At 41.5% G+C, this 27173-nt stretch overlaps 1 protein-coding gene across 2 annotated transcripts in view; it reads right to left on the bottom strand.

Moving 5' to 3' along the window:
- PAPSS1 (3'-phosphoadenosine 5'-phosphosulfate synthase 1) overlaps window positions 1–27173 on the bottom strand; it is a 112414-nt gene that overhangs the window by 30047 nt on the left and 55194 nt on the right. For both annotated transcript variants that reach the window (XM_061419443.1, XM_061419444.1), the window contains exons 7-10: window positions 25673–25784; window positions 23147–23352; window positions 21302–21437; window positions 9400–9668 (exon numbers count right to left, since the gene is read on the bottom strand). In XM_061419443.1, coding sequence (XP_061275427.1) covers window positions 9400–9668; window positions 21302–21437; window positions 23147–23352; window positions 25673–25784 — 723 coding nt within the window. The remainder of the gene's footprint in view (window positions 1–9399; window positions 9669–21301; window positions 21438–23146; window positions 23353–25672; window positions 25785–27173) is intronic.

The raw sequence follows: 27173 nt of genomic DNA, 5'->3' as shown, positions 1-27173 counted from the left end.
ATTTTAATCTCTTCAAGTTGACTGGGAAAATCTAGAGAGGCAAATGAAAGACAAGGTTTACCCTTGCCGTCATGTAGATCCTAGGTACTTATCATTTCCAATCTCTGCACAACTAAGCGTTCTAAGCGCTTCTACCAATTCCCATAGCTCTGCACAGACATGGAACAATATTCAGTCATCGTAAGAGTCGTAGTTCTGATTTGCAATGCGAAAATTATGAGATCTACTTACATATGCCATTCTCCAGCTTGTAGAAGAGAATTAGACACACCTTATAATTATGCCCATCACACAATTTTAAGAGTTGAAAAGTAGTGTTTAGATTATGGAATCCAAACCCTTCATTCTGAGCATTAAGAATTGAGGCCTGATTCGTAAAATACAGACTTTCCCAAAGATTTCCTCTCTCTTCAAGGATAAACCTCAGATGTCTCAGGGTTCAAAATAACAAAACTCAAATGTAAGAGAAGGATTTGTTCAGAACCATCAGCAACCAAACTGTTTTATTCTTGTAAATTACTTTGCCCTGGTTGAGCCCAGGCCACTGGCAGGTGTAAAGAGGGTCATGGGGGAGAGAGCAAATGCACAGTCCTCCTCCCACTTCAGCCTCCCAAGCCCAGGGACCCCAAAATTTGTTTTTCGTAAATGCCAAAAGTCTTTGACTCTTTTCTGTCTCTCCACCTCCTCAATGATTATTATTTTAAGGAACCACAGGAAGGCAACCATGATGTCACTGGAAAACATTTCATGAGATCCTTCACAGGGGCGAGTGAAGAAAAAAACAGGCGCTAGTTATTAAGTTCTTCCTAACATGAAAACAAAGTGTTTTATGAATATTTCATTTAATGTTTACTACTATTAAGTCGCTTCAGTCGTGTCCGATTCTGTGCGACCCCATGGACTGCAGCCTACCAGGCTTCTCCGTCCATGGGATTCTCCAGGCAAGAACACTGGAGTAAGTTGCCATTTCCTTCTCTAACATGAAAGTGGAAAGTGAAAGTGAAGTCGCTCAGTCGTGTCCGACTCTTCTTGACCCCATGGACTTCAGCCTACCAGGCTCCTCCATCCATGGGATTTTCCGGGCAACAGTACTGGAGTGGGGTGCCATTGCCTTCTCCCATTTAATGTTTAGAGTAAATCAATAAGATAGTCAATACTTCTATTTTACAAATAAGAAAACTTTCAATAATACACTCAAAGTTGCAAAATGAATAACTAAGAGGAGTATTTGACATTGGGTTTCTCCAATGCCAAAGTCCATGCATACCTATTCACGTGGAGCTACTTAACTGTCATGCCCTACAAGATAGGACTCAGAGCAGGAGAGAAAATACAAGCTACATTTAGGGAAGAAACAGCATAGATTACAACTGCAGGGAAAACTGAAAGGCCAAACTAAAAGACAATATTTGATCTTGATGCTGCCAGAGTAAGAAACAGACAAGAACAGATTCTGAGCTGGAAGTCTATGGCAAAGTCAGGAGGAAAACAGGGTATATTCCTCCTTCCCTGTGAAAAGCATCTGAAACACCTATAAAATCTAATGTCTCTGAATTAAATTAGTGATTTCACTTTTCAAGATACATATAAGCTAAAAGTGTATAAAATAAAGATGCTGCTGCTGCTCAATCGCTCAGTCGTGCCTGACTCTTAGCGATCTCATGGACTGTAGCCCGCCAGGCTCTCCCCTGTCCATGGGATTTCCTAGGCAAGAATACTGGAGTGGGTTGCCATTTCCTTCTCCAGGGATGCAACCCATGACTCCTGCACTGGCAGGCGGATTCTTTACCACTGTGCCACCAGGGAAGCCCAAAGTTATTTTTAAAATAAATCAACAGACTTTAAATGTTTTTGTGATAAAGATCCACAATTCCCTATCCAAAAATCTGAACTTCATTTTTTTCCAGCTTTAACAAGATGTAACTGACATACAACATTATGTAGGTTTAAAGTTTTCAACATGATGATGTGATACACGTACATACTACCAAAGGGATGTGTTCAATAATCTTACGGTAACCATCTGAAATCCAAAAACCATTTTTTAAAACTAACATTAGCAAAACTGATCAAAACTGACAAAGTTTATCTGTGGCCTTTGCTGATCCCAATTAATGTGGAAAAGCATTCATTTTGTTAAGAAATACTAAATGTGTTTTATACCCCAGGCCCATAAGCAGGATTAAGTAATACATGACCCCAAGTACTTCAGATAAGAGATTGTGAATCTGTGTTGCACTATTCCAGAAACATTAATAAAATAAATGACCAGAAGACAAAATGATCAAAGAGCTCAAAGAGAGTCAAAGGTTATAATTAAAACTCGGGGGTTTATGGCTCCTATACTTAAGCTCAGATCCTAAGAGCTGTCCCTTTAGTTGTTAAAGGCTTGGAAGTGTTTAATGGGGAGGAACAGGGTTTAAACCTTAATAGACTTCCTATTTACTGCTCCAGATAGCGGTGTAAAGCTTGGACTAATTAAACGAATATACTGCATCACGTGGCAGAATGCTCCTACTGTCCCTGATTAAGGGCATTTGCTCAATTAAATACAATCAGTTGCTACTAAGGAGTCATTTACTAACTGCACCAATAACTTTCATGGCAGCTTATAATGATACATTTTCTCCAGAATTCAACCGGTAATTTTCATTCAAATGCCTTAAAGACCAAGAGAAAACTTACTGCACATGTCTACATTCCAAGATATATCTTACTTTCAGCACGTTCATGTAACACATCTTAAAAAGCATTATTTGTCCTTTATATAAATGGATTACAGCATTTAGTGAGATGGGACAATTTTTTAACATTAGAGAAGTAGCTCTCCCACCACATGCTGCCCTGCCCCCACCTACCCAATTCCTAAAATGGAATTTAGGAATCAAGCCATCAAATCTTTTACAGACTGGAAAATCAGGGACATCCTGTTGATAACCAAATAGGCTAACAGCTGCTCATCATTCTGAGAAGCATTTGTGCTGGAGAAACAAATCTGGTACCAATGCCTTCTAAATGACCTACAGAAAATGATTAAAGGAAGAGTCATTGCTTTTATTTTATTATTATTAGTTGGCGAATGAGCATTACTGGCAAACTTTGTCCTGATGTCACTGGAAAAGCTACAAAAATGAGTGTTGTGTGTGTTTTTTTAACTATAAAAAAATTCATTTGAGGCTGTGAATAAGCCAAATAAGTCAAGCACACAAGTGAGGCACTTGAGAAAAAGAAATGGATAGTTTTCAAAAGCCACTCAATATAACAGTTTTAATCCTGCCAGGTCATAAACATTAAAATATTTAATAGTTTAAAATATAGAGGTATTTGTCAGAATTTCTTAAGTTTGTTCTGTAGAAGTTCAGAAGTTAAAAATTGCCTTTGCTTGGGTACCAGATGCAGTGCTTTCTGACAAGAGCCACAGCTCTTAGCATGTAACTGACACCCCAGAGATTTACATGCAGAAACTGCTCTAATATGCCTTTATTCCCTTCTAGGAAGCCTAGGAGCTCTGTGTAGGCACGGGGCATCTTTAACCTCTTTGCCCTCCTACCGACTGCTATGGCCCCTGACAGGCTTCCAGGCAACAAGGAGCCTGATGAAAAGAAGACACAGGCTTTGGAGTCAGAAAAGCTTGAGTTTCAGGTCCATTTGCACATCTTGCTGTTTAAGATACGACCAAGATTCCCTCCTTGACCTAACTTTGATGAGGTTCCTCCAAGCTCTCAATGCCCTGACCTTCAGAATCCACCTTGTAGGGCTTATACTACCAACTGTGGCAAAAATCTTGCTAAGTCAGTCTACAGCCCCTCCATCCCCAATACATGATCAAATTCTTCATCCCTACCACCTCCAAGTGGTATGTGAACAGGCTGTCCTGCCTTCAGCAAGGATCCTGCTAGGTCCATTTAACCAGAATCATCCCATGCCCGTTGTTTCTGATGTTTCCTTCTAGTAATTTTCCAGCCACTGACCACCACTCTGCTCCTTGGCTATAAATCTCCACTTGACCATGATGGATTCAACTGAGCCCAGGTCTCTGTTTCGGTCTCTTATCCCCATGCCGCAATAGTCCCCGAATAAAAATCTATTTTTACTGCTTTAATTACTGTCCAGCTTCAGTTTTCCTGTACAGACCATAGTTACATTACTTGGTCTCTCTGAGCTTCAGTAACTTCAGCTGTAAAATGGAAATAACAGCTATCTCACTGAACTGTTGTGGGGATGAGGTTATATAATATGCACAAAGAATCTGCTCGGTATATGATAGCCACATATTCAGGCATTCAAGAAATGGTTATTTTCATTTGTCTTCATATTCTTTATTTGAGCTTTATCCTGTCAAACACCAATGGATATTCCAAATCAGAGGATCCATGCTCTGATGTGGAGTCTGTTAGGAAGTTGGTCATCCCAGGCTCTCTGCCATAATCAAAACACTACAACTTCACACAGATGGATGAGCAGCCTTGAGATGTACACAGCTCCCCTGAGACAGGGACAGAATCCCAGGGATGTTAAGAACTTGCAGCAACACAGTTTGTTACTGTTTTTTAAGGCAGTTGATATTAATTACCATGTATTGTCACAAGCTAGGCAAGGTGTTACTGATTTATATTTACTCTATTTACTTCTCACAACAACAGTTAAAAAAAAATAGGCAGATGTGACTACTACCATGAGGCAGGACGAGATGGTTGGATAGCATTACCGACTCAATAGATGTGAGTCTGATCAAACTCCAGGCGATAGTGAAGGCCAGGGAAGCCTGGACTGCTGCAATGCATGCAACTGCAAAGAGTTGGACACGACTTCAAAACTGAACAACAATGAGGCAGCCATCAGAAGAATACAGAGAGTAAGGGAATTTCCTGGTGGCCCAGTGGTTAGGACTCCACACTTCCAATGCAAGGGGCACAGGTTTGATCGCTGGTTGGGCACTAAGATCCAGCACGTTATGCGGTGTGTCCAAAAAAAAAAAAAAGAGTTAAGAATATAGATTAAACAAGGGCTTCACAAGTAGCACTAGCGGTAAAGAACCTGCCTGTCAATGCAGGGGACAAAAGAGAGATGGGTTTGAGCCCTGAGTCAGGAAGATCCCCTGGAGGAGGGCATGGCAACCCACTCCAGTATTCTTGCCTGGAAAATCCCACGGACAGAGGAGCCTGGCAGATTACAGTCCATGGGTCAAAGAGTCAGACACAATTGAAGCGACTGAGCACGCACGCACAGATTAAACAACGATAATCACAACACACAACTGTGGTTTGTGACAAATGAAAAATAAGTTTGAAAAGCCCTGTACTAAAGATTCTACCTCTGATAACAATGTCAGCCAAGGCCATCCTAAATCACTGTTTTGTAACTTCTATAGGATACTTTAAGAATTTATTTCCAGTCTGTTTTCCAAAAATCTGTGGCCACATATTTTAATTTTATATGATAAGATAAAAGAAAAACATTCTGTGGCAGTTAGAGCCCATGGCTCTGGAACCAGACTATCTCAACACTACCGTGTGATCTTGAACAGGTATGTTAACCCCTCTATCTCAGTTTCCTCATCTCTGAATTGAGAATAATCATCATCTATCTGCTCTCTGAGCGTCGTTCTAAGGATGAAGTTAGCTGATACACATAAAGCACTTGGAACACTTGTCTGCCGGAAGCGCTCAATAAAAACAGGCTATTCTTATATTCTCAATCATGGTATATACATACAACCCATTTACTTCTCCATTTCCTCTTCAGTGAAACTGGTTCAATGAAAATATTTTAGAGGTTGGTTAAGAAATAGTAGATGTTGCCAGCCAATTTTCTAACGTGGTTGAATTTTAGCAATACATTCTCATCAGCAGTGTATTTCTTGTATTTCAGTGTACTTCACAGTGACTTAGCATAAGAAACAGTAAAAGTATATACAGGACACTTGGTTACATACAGCCAGAGGACCAAAATGGCTCAAATGAAACAAGTAACCACGTTTAGCTAAAGAAATACACTGCTGATGAGAATGTATCGCTAAAATGGTACAAACACGTTCGAAAATTGGCTGGCAACATCCACCAAAGCTGAGCAAAGGCTCACCCCTAGAATATCTAGAATTCTAGGTATTAAACCAACAGAAATGCCCACGAAAAGTCATGCACGAACATCTTCACGCCAGTACTATTCTTAATAGCAAACAACTGGAAACTGTGACACCCATCAACAGTACTGGGTGCAGTGACACGACAGGATACTCCACGGGGCAGAGAGTGACCAACTACAACCAGCTACACAGAAGAGTAAGGTGAGTCTCACCAACATACGCAAAGGGAAAGAAGCCAAATGCCAGAGCAGGCACAGTGTGATTTCAGTTATAAAAGCATGAGGAAAGGCTGGACTAGGCGCCGCGATGCAATGCCCAGGCCCCCAAGGGAAGAAGGACTGCTTCCCCACTTTGAGGAGGGCTGCCAGCACACACCCAGCAGGCTGTCAGCCCTCTTTAGAAATTGCCCCTGCAGAAAGAAGACGCAGTGGTCAAAGGCAGGCCCCCTCCCTGGGCAGCCAACCACTGGTCAACACAGAGGTTTAAGTGACTACTTTTTGTGCAACTGAAAGCATCTTTGAAGGGCCTTTCCAGAAGCCCACCCAGGATCAACTCAGGCTTCCACTAAGACCAAACTGCAGCTCAGCTTCTCCTCCAGCCCAACTCTGCTCCCTGCCTTTCTCTTTCTTCCACAAGTGCTGCTTCCAAGAGCTATCCTCCTGAAGGCTCATCTCTCTCTTAGAGTCTGCTTCCCAGAATTTCCAATGAGCTCATGGGATCCACGCTGTGAGAAGTGAGGACAGTGATGACTATGGCGGGGAGGACGGCAGGGAGAGGAGAGGGCAGGATGCAGATCGTCAAAGGTGCTGGTAAACAGTCTTTTCACCTGTCTGGGTGCTGGTCACATGACTGTTTAAACGGGAAAAATTCACTTAATTGTATACCTGGGAAATGTGCACTTTCTCCTTTGTATATTATAGTTCAACATGAAGTTAAAAGCAAATAAGACAAGTAAGAAAATAAGGAGAATGAGACAGAACCTTAAAGAATATTTAGTCCCACCTCCTGGTGCATGCCTTAAATTACCCTTTTCTGGGAGCTTAAAACGTAGCTCAGAGAAGTCGAACCTAAGATTAGGTGGCAAACCAGGCCAAGGATGGTCCAAGAGCCTATGCTGTTTTAACCAGACCACGCTCTCGGGTGTAGCTGCTGCTGCTGCTAAGTCGCTTCAGTCGTGTCCGACTCTGTGCGACCCCAGAGACAGCAGCCCACCAGGCTCCTCCATCCCTGGGATTCTCCAGGCAAGAACACTGGAGTGGGTTGCCATACAGGAGTCAAATCTGAGGCCGTGAGAGGGCTTGCTGCAGCCAGCTCACCTCATCAGCTTTGCCTTGCAAGAAGGAAGACTCTGAGGAAAGCCAAAATGCAGGCACCCAAGGGCACCTTTAGGTACCCTGATCTCTGAATTTTCCTCAAGAGACACACCTGGCTCTAAAATGACGGGACTTAAAAACTGTGTTGTTTTTTTTTTTTAACTTAAATTTATTTATTTTAATTGGAGGCTAATTACTTTACAATATTGTATACAAAACAGCATGTTTGACCCTGTGTGGTGCTCTCTCTTCTGTTTTTATTATTTGTCTATCCCCTCGTTGCCACCTTCTCAAAAGCAGTTTTTAGTTTATTTAGGTAATAAAATGTCATACCTTCCCTTTCAGACAGGAATCAGAAACACAAATGGGACAAAATATGTCCTCAGTAGGCCAAGATTAATTCTTTCATTTTCCTCACTGGCTCTTAATGAAGTTATTGATAAACAGCCCTGACCCCTAAATTCATTTCCATCACTCCCACATTGAAAACCACTCATGTGGTAATTCTGGAGAACTTCATTCCAAATGATTCCCTTAAAATGATGGTGATGAAGACAGAACCAAAAAAGAGGTTGGGAAACTACTGGAACAAAATTGTTACTTTATTTCCAAAGTAACTCAGGAGAGAGGGGAGGTGCATGTACCTGTGACTGATACATGTTGACAGATGGCAGAAACCCACACAGTATTGTAAGGCAATTATCCTCCAATTGAAAATAAACTCTAAAAATAAATAATATCTTAAAAAATATGGATGCAAAAATCATAAATAAATATTAACAAATAGAGAAAAAATAAGATGTAAGAACTAAAGACACGGTGATCTCTGGGAAACTAAAACGGCTTTCAGCACCCAATTCTTATAAATATTTTATACCAACAAAGAGGGAAGATTATGAGGAATTCTACCTCATGTCTTCTAATATATTATTCAGGCTGATCCAAGAGAAGAATCAAATACCCTGTAAACTTTTAGCCTGCTGTTACTGTAATTTTCTGTCAGTATTTCTTAGATAAAAAATATACAACCCCACAACTAAGCTCCAATAAAAATTTTCAGGCTTGATCCCAAGGAACAGCCAAACATGTTTTATTTCCTTAAAAAAAATTTTTTTAAGGAAGCTATCACAGAGTATCTACAACTAAATTGTTTTTATCCTTCTAAAAGGGTTTGCCTCCCAAACATACCTAGTAAGTAAATTCATATCCCTTCAAAGTGAAAACGAGAAAGAATGCAATAATAATGTGCATTTCATTCTTCATCTTAAACTCTCAATATGAAGCTGGCTAGGAATTTTTCACACACTGTTTTTCAGGATATTCACTGATTTATCCACTTATTCAAACAAATATTTTTTGAAAGCCAACTCTACCTTGAAGCAAAAACCTAAGTCTTCTTCCTTATGTATGGTTATAAAAAGATCTCAAAACGTTCCTTTTGACTGCTAAGTAGAACTCTAGAACTCTACTCCACCCAAAATCAAGAAGCAATTTTATTTCCTGACTCGATTAGTCCTTCAATAGAGAACAGATGAAGAATGTTTTCTTTAAAGATACCATCCTTTTCTTCCCACTCAAATACCAGAAGCAAAAATCAGGCCAATTCTGTCCCCTGGGAAGAGTGACTTAGATCTTTGCTAAAGGGATAAGATGCATGCTGTCAGATCTGTGTAACAAGGGCCAGACAACAGCCTGTGTCATACAGACTCAAGGTTGCCCAGCCCTCTGTCTGCAAGGAACTTTCCCTCCTTCACGACTGGGACCACAAACCACCATAAGAGCAAGAGAACCTCTCCCTGCCTTCCCATTCCTAACAAGACTGCCTCCTGAGGGCCACCTCTAGAGCGCATCCCCAACAGAGCAGGTGAGTACTCCAGCCTCATGTTCAGAACAGATCTATGATCGGAGGAAATATCCAAAGATAAGTTTGTTGTGGCTACCTGCTGTGTTACTAACAGTGGTTTCAACACTGCTGCAGAGCAAATCTTAAAAGCTATCTACCTCAGTTGGTCCAGCATACATCATGGGAGACGGGAAGATGGCCACCACCGTGGTCTCAGGATTCAGGACTCCTTCCTCCAGCACTGCAGCATGCTGCTTCATCCGCCACATCAGAGGGACATCATCATCCTTTGTCCAGCCCCCAAGGGGGTGAAGCAGAAGGACAGGGCGCCGGTAGCCCCTCTCCAGAAGCTGCCTGTGGGTGTCCTGCATTAACAGAGCGTGGCCATTGTGTACCGGGTTGCGGAGTTGAAAGGCAAAGACAGCATCTGAAAGAGAATTTCAGAGTTAAGAACAGCACATTTCCAATGCTACCTTCCAAAAGATAAGCAATTCTTCGTGAAGCTTGATGCTCAGGATTAAGCAAACCTGTATGCTCAGAATCAGAAACGGGGGGAAAGCATGTACTGCGCTGACCACTTACTTCAAGGCAGCCTGATACAGTGACTATTAGTTTACACATCTTACAAGCCTCAGGATGTGTCACATAATAGTAATGGGCTTATAACAATTATTTTCTGCATTCATGGGCAACCTGAGGATGAAAATCAGACTGTCTGGCCTGAACACATCTCAGTTCAATGGCCTGCAATGCATATAAATTCTTGGTCTATGCCTTAATAATCCATCAGGTCAATCCCATCATCAGATCTAAGACAGTCCTTTATTTAAAGAAAGACAGAAATGTAGAGGTTAGAAAATTTACTTACTATCTAAATAAGTTCATTTATACTGATTACTCTAATTGACTGTAATGCTATCCAGTTGTTCTGTGACGCCAGGTCTAGATTTTGGATTACTGTTTATGTGCTAAATCGCTCAGTCATGTCTGACTGTTTGCGACCCCGCGAACTGTAGCCCGCCAGGCTCCTCTGTCCATGGGATTCTCCAAGCCAGAATACTAGAGTGGGTTGCTATGCCCTCCTCCAGGGGATCTTCCCAACCCAGGGACCGAACCCAGGTCTCCCACAATGCAGGTGGATTCTTTATCATCTGAGCCATGCAACAACAATATCCCTTTCAAAGACCATTGCTATTACTCAAATGTTGAAAAGTGCTGAATAAATTAAAGTGGTTGACTATGTATCTTCTGCTTACAACCCTGGCTTCACTCCTACCTGGGGCTCTTGCTGTCAGGAGACTTTTCTCAGAAGGCATGGCTCTTTGGGGTCATAGAGTAATTTTACAGAACAGAGTAACAACCCAGTAAGAGGAGCTCTAAAATCTAATCTAGACTCAGAGAGGAACATCTTCCCCTCCCCTAATAATTTTAGGCTGAATTGTATAATATCCCCAGTCTATTCTCAGTTCTAACCCTCTTCTATCACGGCAACAAAAGGCACAGAAAGAAAACTATGGCACCTAGTTGACCAGGAGGTTTTTGGGGACACATTGTGTGACGTCCCAAGACTGAGAGCATCATCACTGTGCTATGAAGTTCTCCAGTTACCTTTTATAAATGAACAAGGCTGGTTTACACCAAAGAAATAGCTAGCAGGACATAAGGTACAAAAAAGAAATCTTAATACAAATATGTGAGTATCTAAAATTAATGGGCTTCCCTGCTGGCTCAGATGGTAAAGTATCTGCCTGCAATGCTGGAGACCCGGGTTCGATCCCTGGGTCAGGAAGATCCCCTGGAGAAGGAAATGGCAACCCACTCTAGTACTCTTTCCTGGAGAATCCCATGGACAGAGGGGCCTGGTAGGCTACTGTCCATGGGATCACAAAGAGTCGGACACAACTGAACGACTTTACTTACTTACTTATCTGAAATTATCCTGCTTTAAGGAAACAGGAGGAGGGGTAATATCACAGTTTTTCTGTCCTTCTAAAAACACTTCAAATTATAGATATCAAAAGATTTCAAAACATCCCTTATTATATAGAACTCCCCTTGCCCAAGACCAAGAGTGAATCTTACTTCCTAATTATCATACTCCAGTCTTTCCGAAAAACAACAAAGACTGTCTCCTGAACACACACACTTCCACTGTTCCATTTAACCTGCATTCTGATTCTGGCCTCGATCTCATCAGTAAGCTTAGTTCTCTCCCCTCTCTTCCCTTCCCTTTACCCATTCTTTGTAAACAGCCTTGAAGAACAACAGACACTTACTAGGCATTAAGGAATCCTACTCCTGAGCTGATGTGTTACTGCACTGATGGGGAGGTGGGGGGCAAGTAGCTCAGGCCTGGACCACGGGGAGGAAAGAGACTAGGAGCACTCTGGGAGCCAGCACAAGCCTGCGGCACCGGGGCCAAGGAGACGCCTGCCTGAGTGGGGTCAGTGGGGCCAGAGCTGAGGAGACAGCTCGTCTGACTGGGAGACGGCACCACACGTGGAGGAACGGCAAGTAAGTAAATCCATGGAAGATGATGGGAGCCGGGATTCTGACTGTAGGAGAGGAAAGGCAAAAATACCAAAAAGAAGAAAGGCTAGAAAAGACCATGTGGTATTGGATTAGGGTTGAAAATAACAGGATGACCTGCCTGATGGCTTTCAGCTGTATGGATAGATGTATTCAGGAATAGATACTTGTGTGAGTATACATGTTTATTTTTTGGTTCTGTCCACTGAAAGGTCCTACAAGCAGTGGCAAAGAGCAAAACTAAAGCCCAAATTTTGCAACCTAAATACTACCCCCTATTTAAATAAACCAGGCTTCCTTGGCAGAAATGGCCAATTCTAGGGCAGGTGTGGAAAGTACAACATGAGATGGAATGTCTTTTATACCATAAAGAAAGGAAGTGCTCAGAGAAGGATGAGGACATGTTAAAAGATACAGCAACCAGGACATGTCAAGGGACGCAGCCCCAGAAGCCAACCTAGGACAAGCTAAACATCAAAGTAAATAATAATTAATGGTTTGAAAACCACTGAGTAAAAGAGGAGTCTATGAATCCAGAAAGAATAAAATAAATGAAAAAAAAAAACATTGAAGAAGAAGTGGAAACTCTAACTTACAGTATAGAAGGTCAACTAACAAACATAGTCAGAACGACAGAATTAGAAAAATCACCGTGTTTGCAGCATGCTAAAACTAACAGATAAAAATTTGATAACAACGGGATATTTATCGAGTCTCAAAATCTCTCCCCCCAAATACTTGTTAGTATGTACAAAATAACTTGTTAACGTTACAGCAGGAAAAACCTGGTAAACACGACCTTTAACGCTAAAAGTTAACTTTTAAAAAAGCTAAGCTCATCTGTAAGAGGACAAATTAAAATCGTGAGCCACAAAATATGATGTGCCAATGATTCGGCCTTGCTTCCTATGGGATTCCTGACTAAATGTGTAACTAGAACCTAAACATGAGAAACAGCAGATAAACCAAAGCTGAGAGACCGTCAAGAAAGTAACTAACAGGCACTCTTCAGAAATGCCAAGTCTGTGAGCGACACAAGACAGACTAAGTGACTGGCCTGAATGAGGCCGACTGAAGACACGGCTGACGTCCGGAAGCACAGTGAAAGGTGGCAAAGGGAAGACTTCCGTTGTCACTGTTGGTTCTGTGATAAAGAACCAACTGAAACAACGGCATGATGGAGTGCAGGACCCAGATTGGTCTCATATCAGTGTATTTTTCTGTGTTTGATGAGCACACTGAGGTTAGGCAGGAGACTGTCCTTATTTTCAGTAAATACATGCGGAAATAACTAAGGGGTAATGAGACATTGTGTCTGCAACTTTCAAAGAAAGTGAGAATGAAAAGGCAAATAAACATAATGTTAATTATGGGATCTGGGTAAAATATACAGGAGCTCTTGGTACTATTATAATTTTTCTATAGATTTTAAAAATTATTTCAAAACAAAACGTTAAAAAACAAAGTAAAAAATTATGATGGGAAACATATGAACTGATTACAATGTGTGAATTTTACTTAGATCCTAATTCAAACTATAAAAACAAGAAATGTTAACTACTATGAAATTATCAGAAATACAAACATTGACTAGATATTTGATAGTATTGTGTGTGTGCTCAGTCACTCAGTCGTGTCCAACTCTGTGTGACCCCACAGGCTGTAGCCCACCAGGCTCCTCTGTCCATGGGATTTTCCAGGTAAGAATACTGGAGCGGGTTGCCATGCCCTCCTACAGGAGATCTAACAGACCCAGGGATCAAACCCGAGTCTCCTGCACCTTCAGCATTGCTGCTGCTGCTAAGTCGCTTCAGTCGTGTCTGACTCTGTGCAATCCTATAGACGGCAGCCCACCAGGCTCCCCGTCCCTGGATTCTCCAGGCAAGAACACTGGAGTGGGTTGCCATTTCCTTCTCCAATGCATGAAAGTGAAAAGTGAAAGTGAAGTCGCTTAGTCGTGTCCGACTCTAGCGACCCCATGGACCGCAGCCTACCAGGCTCCTCCGTCCACGGGATTTTCTAGGCAAAAGTACTGGAGTGGGGTGCCATTGCCTTCTCCGTTCAGCATTGCAGGCAGATTCTTTACTGCTGAGCCATTGGGGAAGCCTATTTGATAGTATTAATAAGCTATTATTATTTAGGTGCAACCGTGATATCATGGCTCTATTTTTAAAGTCCTAACTTTTAAGAAATACTTTCTGAAATATTCAGATGGAAATGACATGAGGTCTGAGATGTGCTTCAGAATAACATGCAGGCATGCAGTGGGGTAAGCAGCAGCACAAGGGAAACACAATTAGTCAAGAGTTGGTACAACTGAATTTGGGGTGGAGGTAAATGGGGACTCATTCTTACTATTACAAACGTAAAGTGTTACTTTAAAGTGTTACTTCAGATTCTTACCAAGGAAGCCTAATATATCTACTTACAAATATAAGTAGCATATATTTGAAGTTTTCTCTAAACATTTTTAAAAGTGAAGATACACACGGAAGAAGCACTGTTTTGGAACAGGATATTTACAGTTTCAAATCACAAGTCTAGCAGTTTTTAACCATAGACTGTGGTCTTTAAGGTCTTAATTTCACTTGTGACATCTTCCTAGTGGGGCGATACTAAAGTTACTGTTATGAAGATAATATAAAGTACCCAGCACGGTGAGATGCACGCTGCAGTCACTTAATAAATCTAAGTTCCTTAAGACAATTCATTCTTTAAAAAAAAAAAAAAAAACAGAAAAGCATCATATCTAAAAGTTCCTGGCAGGAAAATTGAACCCACTGTTCTACTGGTGGCTCCAGGTCTACTGCAGACGAACACCCCAGTGAGTGTTTAAAGATGAGGGTGTGTTAGCTCTGCGCTGGGACATGCAGCCGTCGCTGTCCTTAATGAGGAACAGGTGTCTGTGAGCAGGACCCCTGGGTAATACATCTCAGGTGTGTGATGACTACATTCCTAGGCTTCAGTCAGGGCAAATCTCATTCTGTAAGATCGCCATTTTGCAAGATTATTTATATGACAGGATGTGCAAAAGGAAACATAAAAAATAAATTCTGTCTCAAATACACATATTTCACAGGTTCTAATAATTCACCTACCTAGGCTTCCTTTCCAAAAAGAATTAATCTAGCTCCACATGGACATTTAACAGATAAAGTTAAGATGAATGACTTCTTAAAAGTTTACATTAGCAGCATATAAAGGATTTTACTGCCAAAATTTCTTCCAGGTAGAATTATTTCCTTGTTACCAGGTCCATTCAGAAATGCAGTGATCATTTGGTCTGCCCATTTTTTTCTTCCCCGTATTACCAGGCTTTTCCTAAACTTCCAGTCTTTTCAATCCCTTATAACTATTTATCAATGAATTACCCAAATGGTTTTAACTGTCTGTAGCTGCAGACTGCATTTTCATCCCTACCATCTGGTTTCTCCACTAAAGAACTTACATGGATGAACAATGTAACAGGAGTAACTGATCCATTGGAAGCTTACATTCCCAAGGTATTGTCCCAACTAACATAACCCAACATGCATCACTATTAAATTTTCCTCCATCAATTTTCCATCAAGGATGGACAAAGAATAATGGGCTACTATGGACCTTGGCCCACTGATACTTACAGCAACTCTCAATAATTTTTCACATTCTCATCCCCATTTCCTAAAGGACAGTGAATTCCCTATTGTCACACCATAACTGGTATAAAATATTTACCTTTTAACTTATAACTTCTAATGGCTTAGTTTAAGACTGAATGCTTTACCAAAGATCAGAGTTTCAACTGTGTTTGAAAATGGGACATTACCTACAAAATGACTGAAGCTTAATAGTAACATTTATGATTTCCATTTCCTTCTAGCCCTCTGTCCTCATTCCTGGGATGTGTGTGTGCGCCTGTGCTAGTTGCTGAGTCACGTCCAATTCTCTGTGACCACATGGACGGTAGCCTGCCAGGCTCCTCTGTTCGTGGTACTCTCTAGGCAAGAATATTATGATTTCCATCTCTTTTTAGCCCTCTGCCTTCATTTCTGGGAAAGGACCAGGAATTCTATTATTTTGGCTTATAGAAAGTACACTGTGAAGTTGCTAATGCTGTGCACAAAAGCAAACTTTTTCCTTCAAGAGCTGGAGTGAATATTTTACGCTTTTCAGGCTATGGGGTTTCTGCTGCAACTACTCAACTCTGCACGAGTAGTGCAACAATAGTCACAGAACGATGCATAAACGAGTGAGTGTGGATATTTCCCAATAAAACTTTATTTACAAGAACAAGCAGTAGGCCAGATCTGGCCTGCAGGCTGTAACTTACTGACGTCTCAAAGACAAATGAAATTTGGGTGATGGAAGTGAAAACACTACAGCCAAGCCACCTGGTGAGATCAAAAGTGTGGAAGCAGGAAGGCAGACGTGTCTGAGGACACAGAATTATCCATTTTGTCAAAGATGGATACGAAGCCTAGCACGTGGTATCACACAGAATTCTGAAACACAGGTTAGGAAGGATACTGCATTCCAAACAGAGGCTATGCATTTATCAGCCATATTTCAGAGAGAACTGGCCTAGGAGACTGTGCAGGGTTGATGTGGGTGAGAGTCAGGGGGTGGAGTGGAGAGACAGCAAAACCAGAAGGCTGCTGCAGAGAAACATGTGCCCCACATTTTCCATATAAAGTAAACCATCCTCCAGACTTCCACTGCCTCTGCTCACCCAATGTGTTCCTCCCCCAGCATACAGGCAGGCTCCTGTGACAGATCACAACCCCCACCCTGTGCGTGGGGTCATATACCGTAACCACATGGCAACAGTGAAGACAGGTGCTACCCTCGCAACATGGGAGACCTGGGTTCGATCCCTGGGTCAGAAAGATCCCCTGGAAAACGGAATGGGTAGCCATTCCAGTATTCTTGCCTGGAGAATTTCATGAACAGAGGAGCCTGGCAGGCCATAGTCCAAGGGGTCGCAAACAGTCAGACACAAATGACTAACACATACATACAAATGAAATACTGAAGAAAATTTGGAGAGAAAAGAACCAACCCAAATGCATGATCTTAATATAATTGGTTTGGGTTTTTTGCAGAGTCTCCTAGTTTTTCTCCTTATGCATACATTTTTACACAGATGTGATCAAATGCGTATGACATTTTATACTCTGCTTGGCCCATTTTAGTCTAATCACCTGTTTCTGACATCTTGTAGTCCTCTCAGAACCATAAGGTTCACTGCTGGGTCCTATGACATTCTTTCTTTACAGACTCATTCAGGAAACTTACCCCTCTGCCTGGATTCAATTACCATGTGCATACAGATGGCTTCTGTTAGCTGCATCTCTAAGTCCTGACCTTCCAACTCATCAGTTACAGAGACTTATTACTAAAAACATTTCAATAGATATTGCTCATTACCGCTCCCACCCCCTCAATTTCTCCACCTTCACTATTACCCGCATATCTCAAGCCAAAAGCAGGCCCAGCTCCCCAGACATCTATATTTCATGCCTAAGTAAGGACGAACCCCACAGTACAGCTTCTCTCCTTCTCCTCTGCATTCGATACCAGCCAGGAGCCAACACATCATGTTCAGTGCAGTGTGATCCCTTCCGGGCAGCAGGTGGAAGGGGAAGAAGACAGTGGGGAAGCTTCTTCTGAGACTGCACTGACATGCGATGGGGAAGGAATGGCTCCAGAGTGTTTCCTGGTGGTGGAAGGAGGGTGGACCCCGACCGCCTGGATACAGGCAGGGCACAGGCTGCCTGACCGAGCATCACGGTCCTGGAACATAATGCGGCATACTGAAAACACCTGGGCCGGGCCCCTGCACTGTAGTTCCTCAGCAAAGGGCCCAGGGACGGCAGCAGGTTCCCAGCAGAGCTGCCGTGAGCCACGAATGGACTGGTCAGCAGGGGAGTGCTCCAAACTCCTTCCCCCAGATTTCTCAGAACTGCGCTTCGCTGCCCAGCCCACAGGCAGAGTCCTGGACTGCAGCCCAACCGCTAAACCCAGAATTACAACATCTTCCTGCTTCCTTCCTTTCAACTTCTCTGAAAACTGTCCTACATACAGCACTAATTAATAAGTCTTCTCTTTCAGTCCTAGGCAAGCTCTACTATCTGCCATTTTACTCCAAAACTGTAAGTACAGGCATTTCTGATTTTCCTCAAATCAGTGTAATAGCTGAACAAGAGTCCTGAGAACAGTGCCACGGCTGCCAGGGGAGAGGGGAGAGGTGAGGGCACTCTGTTTATTTCCGTGGGAGATTTTTTAAGATAGTTGGAAACAAACAAACAAAAAACTAGTTTGATCCCCCTCCTCCCTCGGGCCTGTCATAAATCACCAGTCTTTCTTTTACTTGAACTGCTCATGAGGGAATAAAGAAAAAAAATCCACAAGACAGAGATAGGCCACTTGAGTAAATACGAATAGACTAGAATTTTTCACAAACAGGGACTCTCACACCCCAAACATGGCAGCAAGTTGTTTTCTTTCTTCAAAGTGCTTTCAAATTAACGTGAAAAGTAATGTTGAATATAAAGCTTTTTGCCAAATAGATCCTGTACTGTCTGCTCTGCATTCACCTTCCCCTCTAGTCCATGTCTCCTGTGCATGTGTGTGTGAGTGCACACGTGTGTGTGCACGTGTGTCCAGGGGCAGGGGGAGGACTGCACGCCTACCTCCCCAAGGCAGACCCCAACAGGCAAGCAGAGGATGGAGGAGAAAACATCTGCCCCCAGCATGGTGACCACAGCCACGCCCACACCCCAACTATCTCCTGCCTGCTACCCTTCCCTGCAGTGCCAGCCTTCTCTTTCCCCACTTAAGAAACCATGTCAAGAATGGTAATACTACCCCAAATTGCTAGTCCCCAAATGCCTCGTCATTCCTTGGCAGCTCCCTTAACCTTGACCACCCGTCTTTAAATACTCACTTTGTCAGATAATGCTCACAGCCTCATCTGAGTGTGCCCTGACCCGGCTGATAGAGGCTCCGTCACCCAACCTCAGATTGTAGCATCACCTGCTCACTGCCTTGTGGCAGTGCCTTCAGAGGCAGACGATCTGCTTCCGCCTCAGCTTCCTCATGTATCTATCATTCCCAACTTTGCCTAAGATATCTATCTACTGTTTCTATCAATTCATTTAAAATATGGTCTGGTTCAATAAACTCTACAAGGCTTTTTCAGATGTATTCAGCACTGTGCTAGCACATACTAGCTTGAAAGGAATTATGCCAATATTTCCTTTCGTAACCCAAGCAGGACTCCACTGTGTATAATAAACACTAATGTGGCTCTTAATTGGCTTAAGTGAAATTCATTCTTTCCAAGATAGTGGTCAATCATCCATGGTTCAAAGAACCTGCCACCTGGAACCATGACACCTGCAATCACATGGGTGTTAGTGATTTTCCAATCCTTCCAGCTACAGAATGGGTTAGAAACACCAAAACTGACCCTATCAATGTGCACAGGACAACAGCCCACACAAGGTAATCAGAGTTCTTCTACTATGATGAGGGAAGGAGGGGGAAGAGGTTAAAAAGGAATCCTAAGTAAAAGAAAAAAAAGAATCTCCTCTTTTCTCTCCCTTGAATTATGATTTGTACACACAAGTAGATGACTTGTTACTGGCTTCCGGAAAAGAATGAGTAAGAACTATAAAGGAAGGTCCTCAATCTGTTGTTTATTTGCTTTAGTCTAAAACGGAAAAGTAAACAAAATAACACCCCACCATCTTTTTTGCTTGATTTAAGGCAAATAACTGGCTCCCAGCTACTTTAAACAAAAGTTGCAATCATTCATTATGCAACAAATTCTCTAAATGATTTAAAACGTTTGGCCCCACAAGGAAGAATGCAAAACAGATGTAACATAAAGTCTCCGATTATGAATGATAATTTCATGATAAGACCCTTCAACAGTGCCAAAAGATTATTATTAACATGAGCTCCTGATATAAATTATATTGGAAAAAAAATACTCAGCAAGTCCTCAGTTAAACATTTTCCTGCTTACCAGAAAAAAAGAGGTCTATACGTGTTAAATTATCAGATGCTTCTGGCCACAAACAAGATAAGACTCAACTAGAAGCATCTTCTATAAATGAAACATGCATTAGGTCTTTTGAGTAAAAAATGTGGATACAGAGGACTCGAGGGTTGATCAGAAACTCAACAGTGTAAGATTCTCATGGATTCTCATAGTTACAGAATGGCTGCCGGAGCTCCAAACGCTGAACCCGTGCATGATCACGTCCAAAGCAAGAGGAAAAGGAAGGATGGAAAAAGATAACTTTGTGTCCTAAGCCTGATTCTCTTCAGAAAGGAAAACCTCTCCCAGAAGCCCCGCTTCCTTACACTTCAAAGGCCAAACCAGACTTACACACGGACCTTTAAGTCACATACTGACAAAAGAGAATGGGGCACCATCCGGACTTACAGCAGGCGTGATACAGTCCCCTGTGACTTGCCCAAACCTGTCAGCAAAAAGGAAGAAAACAAGCTGCTGTATCAGCAAGCAGCGGGTATCACAGAGAAATTCCTGCACAAGTGGCTTAGGCCAAATAAGTGCTTCAAACTCAGAGGTGAGGAATAAAATTCAGAAGCAGAAATGTGGTCCTACACTATCAAATACCCTGAGGTGTCTAAGCAGGAAATGTGAATGAATGAGCAGGCTGCTGAGGCCCATGGAGCCCTGAAGGGGTGTGCCCAGATCACATCTCCAGTTCCTGATCCATTTCACGTCGTATCAATTATCAGCAAACTACAATAGAGCTATCTCCTCAATTTCTACACAGAAGTTATTTGAAAAAGCAGTACCCATGCTTAGGGTTTAACCATTTCCAGAGTGAGAATTCATAAGCAGTATGATTATAAGAGACTTGAAATTCTTCAGACCTTAAAAAAGCCTCCCAAAATCTACAGCAAACGCTGTGGCACCTGTGGGTGTACCAGCATAAACACATTATTTACCTAGCTTTGTGTAAAAGACCTGCTAATCACAGATGTCTAATATAAGAATCCCTGTCCTGGGATACTTTCTAAGGCAGTATTATAAAGAAGGGTTTCTACAGACTCTCCACTTCCACTGCTCCACTTCATCCTAATTCAGAAATCTGAAATCATTATTAAGCTACTCTTCAGTGACTTTTTCTGTTGTTTTTTGACTGTCTCTCTCTAATACAGCATAAGCTCCTGTTTACTTGTGAATACTCAGCGCTTGGCACTCAGGCACATATAACAGATGAGCAACGAACACTTGGTGAATGAAGAGTGAATGTGTTATTGCTGTTCTATTGTTTTCTGCAGAATGTCATTATTTCTATTGTTTCACACAGAATGGGAGCGAACTACACAGGTGGATTCAGACTGACTAGAATAGCTTTCCTTACATATTCCATTGCTAACTCCACTTATCTTTACTCCTCAATCTGTCTTACTTTTTAGTAAGTATTGGAAAAAATCCTTAAGAACTTTCCCATCAAGCAGAGACTCCAAACAGTCCCATGTGAGATAATCAGATCCGTGTCTTACCTGCATTCATATCTTTAAACTTTTGCTTTAGCTCAGTAGGAGTAAAACGATACTGATCAAGACCATCATTCCAATAAATTCGGTCCAAGACTTGAAGATCTCCTCCAATCAGCCAATCTCCTTGTTCCATAACCATCTAATGGCAAGAGAAAGAAAATTATTTTTTTTTAAACAGGAATCAAGATCAAAATAAGAACATTTCTCTCACACAAGTTATATATACCTATAAATTATGCTCATCTTAAGGTTAATGGTAAATCTGTTTGGCTTATCAACTGAACTGGGAATGAGAAATGCTGTAGAATTAAAATACATTTTATAATTTCACAAAAGATTTGTGATACAGCTATTATATTTGCATATGAAATGCAAACAAAATCGAAATGAATAATTATAACCTTTTAAGTAACAAAAACATTCTTTTAATTGTTGCTGCATGTCGATTAACAGAGAAATGGGTCACTCTGCTCTCTTTGTGTTCTCCAATCCTAAACTTTTGAGCAATTAAAGTAATGATGATGAGAAAAGACAGGAGAAATCAGAGGAATACCAGCTAGTGATTAATGTTACAGAGAAAACAAACAGGGCACGGGAACACAGTATCCAGGGATACAGTGAATGGCATTTAAGGACAAAGGAGTCAGCATATCTCAGTATATTCCCCTACCGACGATCAGAGCCAACCTGAGCCCCTGGAGTGGAAGTGTGGCATCTTAAACACTGGACTGCCAGCAAAGTCCCATATCTGCCTATTTTTTAAATTTAATTGCTCTTTTTTGTCCTACAGAAGATAATGAAATAAAATTTAGCACACTTCCATGATTTAAACAGATACTATATACATTTTCTGGAGAAGGCAATGGCACCCCACTCCAGTATTCTTGCCTGGAAAATCCTATAAACGGAGGAGCCTGGTAGGCTGCAGTCCATGGGGTCCCTAAGAGTCGGACACGACTGAGCAACTTCACTTTCACTTTTCACTTTTCACTTTCATGCATCAGAGAAGGAAATGGCAACCCACTCCAGTGTTCTTGCCTGGAGAATCCCAGGGACGGGGCAGCCTGGTGGGCTGCCGTCTACAGGGTCGCACAGAGTCCGACACGACTGAAGTGACTTAGCAGCAGCAGCATATACATTTTCTAGATATACAGAGCTACTAAAATTTCACTTAGGGCTTTTTTTTTTTGGCTGCCCCATAAAGCTTGTAGGACCTCTGTTCCCTGATCAGGGATGGAACCTGGCCCCAGCAGTAAAAGCGCCGAGTCCAAACCACGGACTCCCGGGGAATTCCCTCAGTTTCTCTTACAGTTCAAAGTCTACTTTAAAACAAAGGACAGAAATGTGACTTCGGTGATAATGTTTCACATACAATACATAAAATAACATGAGGCCCTGTGAGGAGACTAAAACTGCACTGTTTGCATACCGGAAACACAATGTTCAATTAAAAGTCCAGCTTAGATCCACTCACCCTGCTGTGGGCTCCCGCAGCATTCTGCCCTCACATCCTACCCGTAACTACAAGATCAGTATCTGCTCCACCACCAGACAGCTCACAGCAAGCACAAAAGGACTGTGCCTGCCGTGCACACCACCCAACGTTCCCAGCACTGGCACCTAGCTCACGGCCTGGCGTACAGGAGGTGTTTAAACAATATTTGCTGAACATGTGTCTGCACCAAAATGACAAGCTTGTATGCTCATCACAGGAATATAAGTTCCAACCTTGATTCTGCAAAATATTAATGGTTCTGATGGCAGAGTTGATATACAGGTAATGCCTCACAGTTCAGCACAAGCATTATTGGCAAATCAAGACAAAACGCAGCAAGGTTTACTCAGGACCTTGATATAGGGGTGATTCTTGCATGTTGTTCCCCACTGCCTGGCACAGCGCTCCTCCTTCCTGTGTTCAAAAAACTCTGGATTGCGAAGAATAGCCACCCGGCGGCCCTCATACATCAGCGCAAATGCCGTGCAGCCGTCCAGCCTCTCTTTGTCTTCCTGAGTAGCCGTCAGGACTATAGGTACTGACAGGTTAATGACACCCCCTGCAGGGCACAAAAGAAGATAAAGCGCACAGCTTATGTTACTCAACAGGTCTCATATCTACCTTTCACACTTCAGCAGACACTCTTCAAATAAAAGATTTACTACTCCAGTGATAAGTTCTATTGGCACCTGGCACAGAAAATCAGGGAGAGAACAAGCAACAAATCCAGAGTTTAAAAAAAAAAAAACAGCAGAAATTCAGAACATCAATTGTAGCAATACTCTTCACAACCATTCATGAATCTGTCTTTAGGGGGAAGAATCACAGATTGTAACAAGGAAGAACTGCTGGTTAAACCTAACATCACCAAAAATGTACGAGTAAGATTAGCAATTGTGCTTCAGGGCCCTTTCAGGACAAATATGAACCCTTGCTGATCACTACATTTTGAGTGGCAAGTTACTTGAAGATACTTGCTAGACTTGGGTCTAGATCCTTGAGAAAGGAAGACAAAAACATTCATAACGTTTTTGTTTGTTTTTTGATCAGAATGGAACTAATGTCAGCTATCACGGGTGACGAAACAAGTAAATAATGTCTCCATTTACACCAAAATATGCTGCTGGTGAGACAGAAGGCACATTCTCGGTTCCCAACCTTTCAAGAGCTAAAAGTGTTTTCTTCTTTTCCCACTCATCATGTACAGGTTAGGAAAATAAAATGCATTCTCAAATTCATATGTGGATGTTATTTACGTATCAAAGAGAAACCATATTTTTTTGGAAATCATGGCATGCCTTCTTGGGGCGAAAGATGTCAACAAAATCAGTGATAACTGCTTGACTATTTTAAAATTACCACCACAAGGTAGAGTTCAAAATGGAAAATTAATAGACAGATTTGTACCACATCCAAGACTGAATCATTACTAAGGAGGCAGTCCACAGTAACTTCTACCATTATTTCCAAAGAAGAAAATCAAAAAGTAAAATTCAATCCTTATGTTCTTGTGATAAAAGTTTCTTGAGATCAAGGATTAGGAATTACCTTTTCCAGTATCTGTTTACTTCCCTGGTCAAAAAAAGTTCTTCATAACACAGAAGAACATGATTGCAATTTTGTAGGGTTCTATGACTTCTTTTTAAATGGAAGTATTGTAGCTGAGGTACAATATTATGTTAGCTTCAGATGTACAACACTGTGATTCAACATTTAAATACAATATTTAAATCATCATGAAATGATCACCGTAAGTCTAGTAATCATTTGTCACCATATAAAATTATTACAGTATTATATTTATGCTAATAATTATATGCCTGTGACTTATTTATTTTATAGCTGGAAGTTTACCCCTCTTAATCCCCTTCACCTTAGCCTACTCCCACCCCTTCCCTTCTAGCAACCATGAGTTTGTTCTCTGTATCTACAACTCTGTTTCTGTTTTGTTTGTGCTTTTGTATTTTAAATTCCACATGAGTGAAATCACATGGAAATTTGTCTTTCTCTGTTTGACATGTTTCACTTTAACATAATAACCTCTAGGTCCATCCATGTTGCAACAAATGGCAAAAGTTCTTTCTTTTTTACAGCTCAGTAATATTCCTCTGTGTGCATGTGTGTGTGTATATCTCTTCTTTATCCATTCACCAACTGATGGGTGCTTAGGTTGATTCCATGTCTTAGTGATCATAAGTAATGCTGCAATGAACATATGGGTGCATATACCTTTTGTAGTTACTGTTTTTGTTTTCTTCAGATAAATACCCAGAAGGGGAATTGCCAGATCATATGGCACTAGAGCTCTTTACAAGTTAGTAATATCTCCTTTACTGTAGTAAATTAATGTTACCAACAGTATACAAAGTTTAAGGTAGCTAGAATGTAATGACAATATCCTAAATATAGATTTCTTTGGCAATTGCTTCAATGTTTTAAAATAAGAAAACCATCCTTTCAGCCACCTATTTCAGGATTTCTAAACTTGGACTCCCTGATTCCTTGTTAGAACACCTGGCTTAATAAGCAAGCACGGGCTTCAGTACAGCACAATTTAGTGACTATGTACACTTTTGGAAGAGGCTTTCCACCGTGATCAGGTAGATATGGAATAGGGAAACTGCATTCGTTTTTTAAATCCATTTTCAGCCCTAACCCCCAGGTTGTCCTTCTCCCTCACAATAAATCACAATCAGGAAAACTAAAACTGGAAAGAGGATCTCAGGATATACTTAAAATATTCAGTACTGATACAATTTAGTCTTAAAGTGCTATCTCCAATTAAGATGTTACCAGTACTCTCTCTAAACAGTGACCAATCCCTGCCAATATGTGCCCTCTTTTCCATACTCAATGCACCTGAATGTCCAAAGTCTTACCATCCAGAAGACAATCGAAATGAAGACACTGCAAGTACTCCCTCTCTCTCATAAAGCCGTTCAGCGGGGTTGCCCAGCCTTCTGCCAAAACCTGCACCCACTGCAGATCCACCTAGTAAATGAGACAGTAGAGAACAATGCTCTATTTCATGTTCTCAGCAACAAAAGCAGTAATGGTTTTCTGGAGTTTCACTTTGAAAGTAATGGTAACAAACTTCTCAAGAACGATTATAGATTATACAAATCTAATAAACAACAAAGGCACTAAGAAAATATGCATTTTTCTTAATAAATTTAAATAACATTTCTAATAAGAATAGCATCTCCTAAATCAGCATTCCTCAAACTTCAATATGTGTAAGAAACCTCTGGAAGACTTGTTAAATAAAGACCATTCCACATCAGTTTCTGATTTAGCTGGTTTGCTATGGGGGACAAAGATTTGTATTTTTAACAGGTACCCAGAAAATGTTAACAATAACGTTCTAGAAACTACACTCTGACAACCACTGTTCTAAACTAAAACAAACTTTAGATAAAAATACTTACCGAAAGGGTCCCTCACCAATGACATTCATTTTACAAACACTGTATTATTTCTTGAACTTTAAGATTTCTAGTGTATCTGATCAGAATATTAAAGAATTGATAAATTAATGATGAATTCATGTAAGCTGTGGGGGGGGGGGGGGCTTCCCCAGTGGCTCAGCGGTAAAGAATCCACCTGTATTTCAGGAGATGCTAGCTCAATCCTTGGGTTAGGAAGATCCCCTGGAGAAAGAAATAGCAACCCACTCTGGAAATCCCATAGACAGAGGAGATTGGAGGGCTACCGTCCATGGGGTTGCAAAACAGTCAGACACGACTTAGCGACAAAACAATGTAAGCTGGATATGCTCACTTTTAACTTGGTACATGTTAAAAGAGATTCTCAAAAGAGACAAGATAAAGCACCTGACCAAGAGGTGTGCAGTAAGATGTGGCTTACCATGTATTCCCAAAGTATGCTGGCCAGCATGTTCCACTGAAAAATCAAATAATGGCAAAGTACATCCCTCCTTCAATTCACAGGAAAAAATGATATTCATGCACCAAATTGTTTCATTTTCAAGTTCTCCTCTTATTAATTCTTCCTAAGCATCTGACATGGTCCCTATTTGTCTCTACCGGAATCTAATTCTAGATGGTATTTACTATAAACTGAATGTTTATGTCCCCCCTAAATATGTTGAAGCCCCCAGTGTAAACTGGAAATAGGGCCCTAAGGAGGTGATGCAGCTTAAACGAGGTCATAAGATTGGGTCCTCATCCAATAGTCTGGTGCCTGCATAAGAGAAGGAAGAGACACCAGAGCTCGACTCTCACCCTGAGCATATGGCAAGAAGGTGTCTGACAGCCGGAGAGGAAGGGAGCCTTGTCAGGGGCCCAGTCAGCCAGCACCTAGGTCTTGGACTTTCTTTCTTACAGAACCGTGAGAAAAGAAATGTCTGTTGTTTATGTC

The sequence above is a fragment of the Bos javanicus genome, chromosome 6, assembly GCF_032452875.1.
Source record: "Bos javanicus breed banteng chromosome 6, ARS-OSU_banteng_1.0, whole genome shotgun sequence".
Classification (NCBI taxonomy): Eukaryota; Metazoa; Chordata; class Mammalia; order Artiodactyla; family Bovidae; genus Bos; species Bos javanicus.
This window is presented reverse-complemented; position numbering and strand designations above follow the sequence as displayed.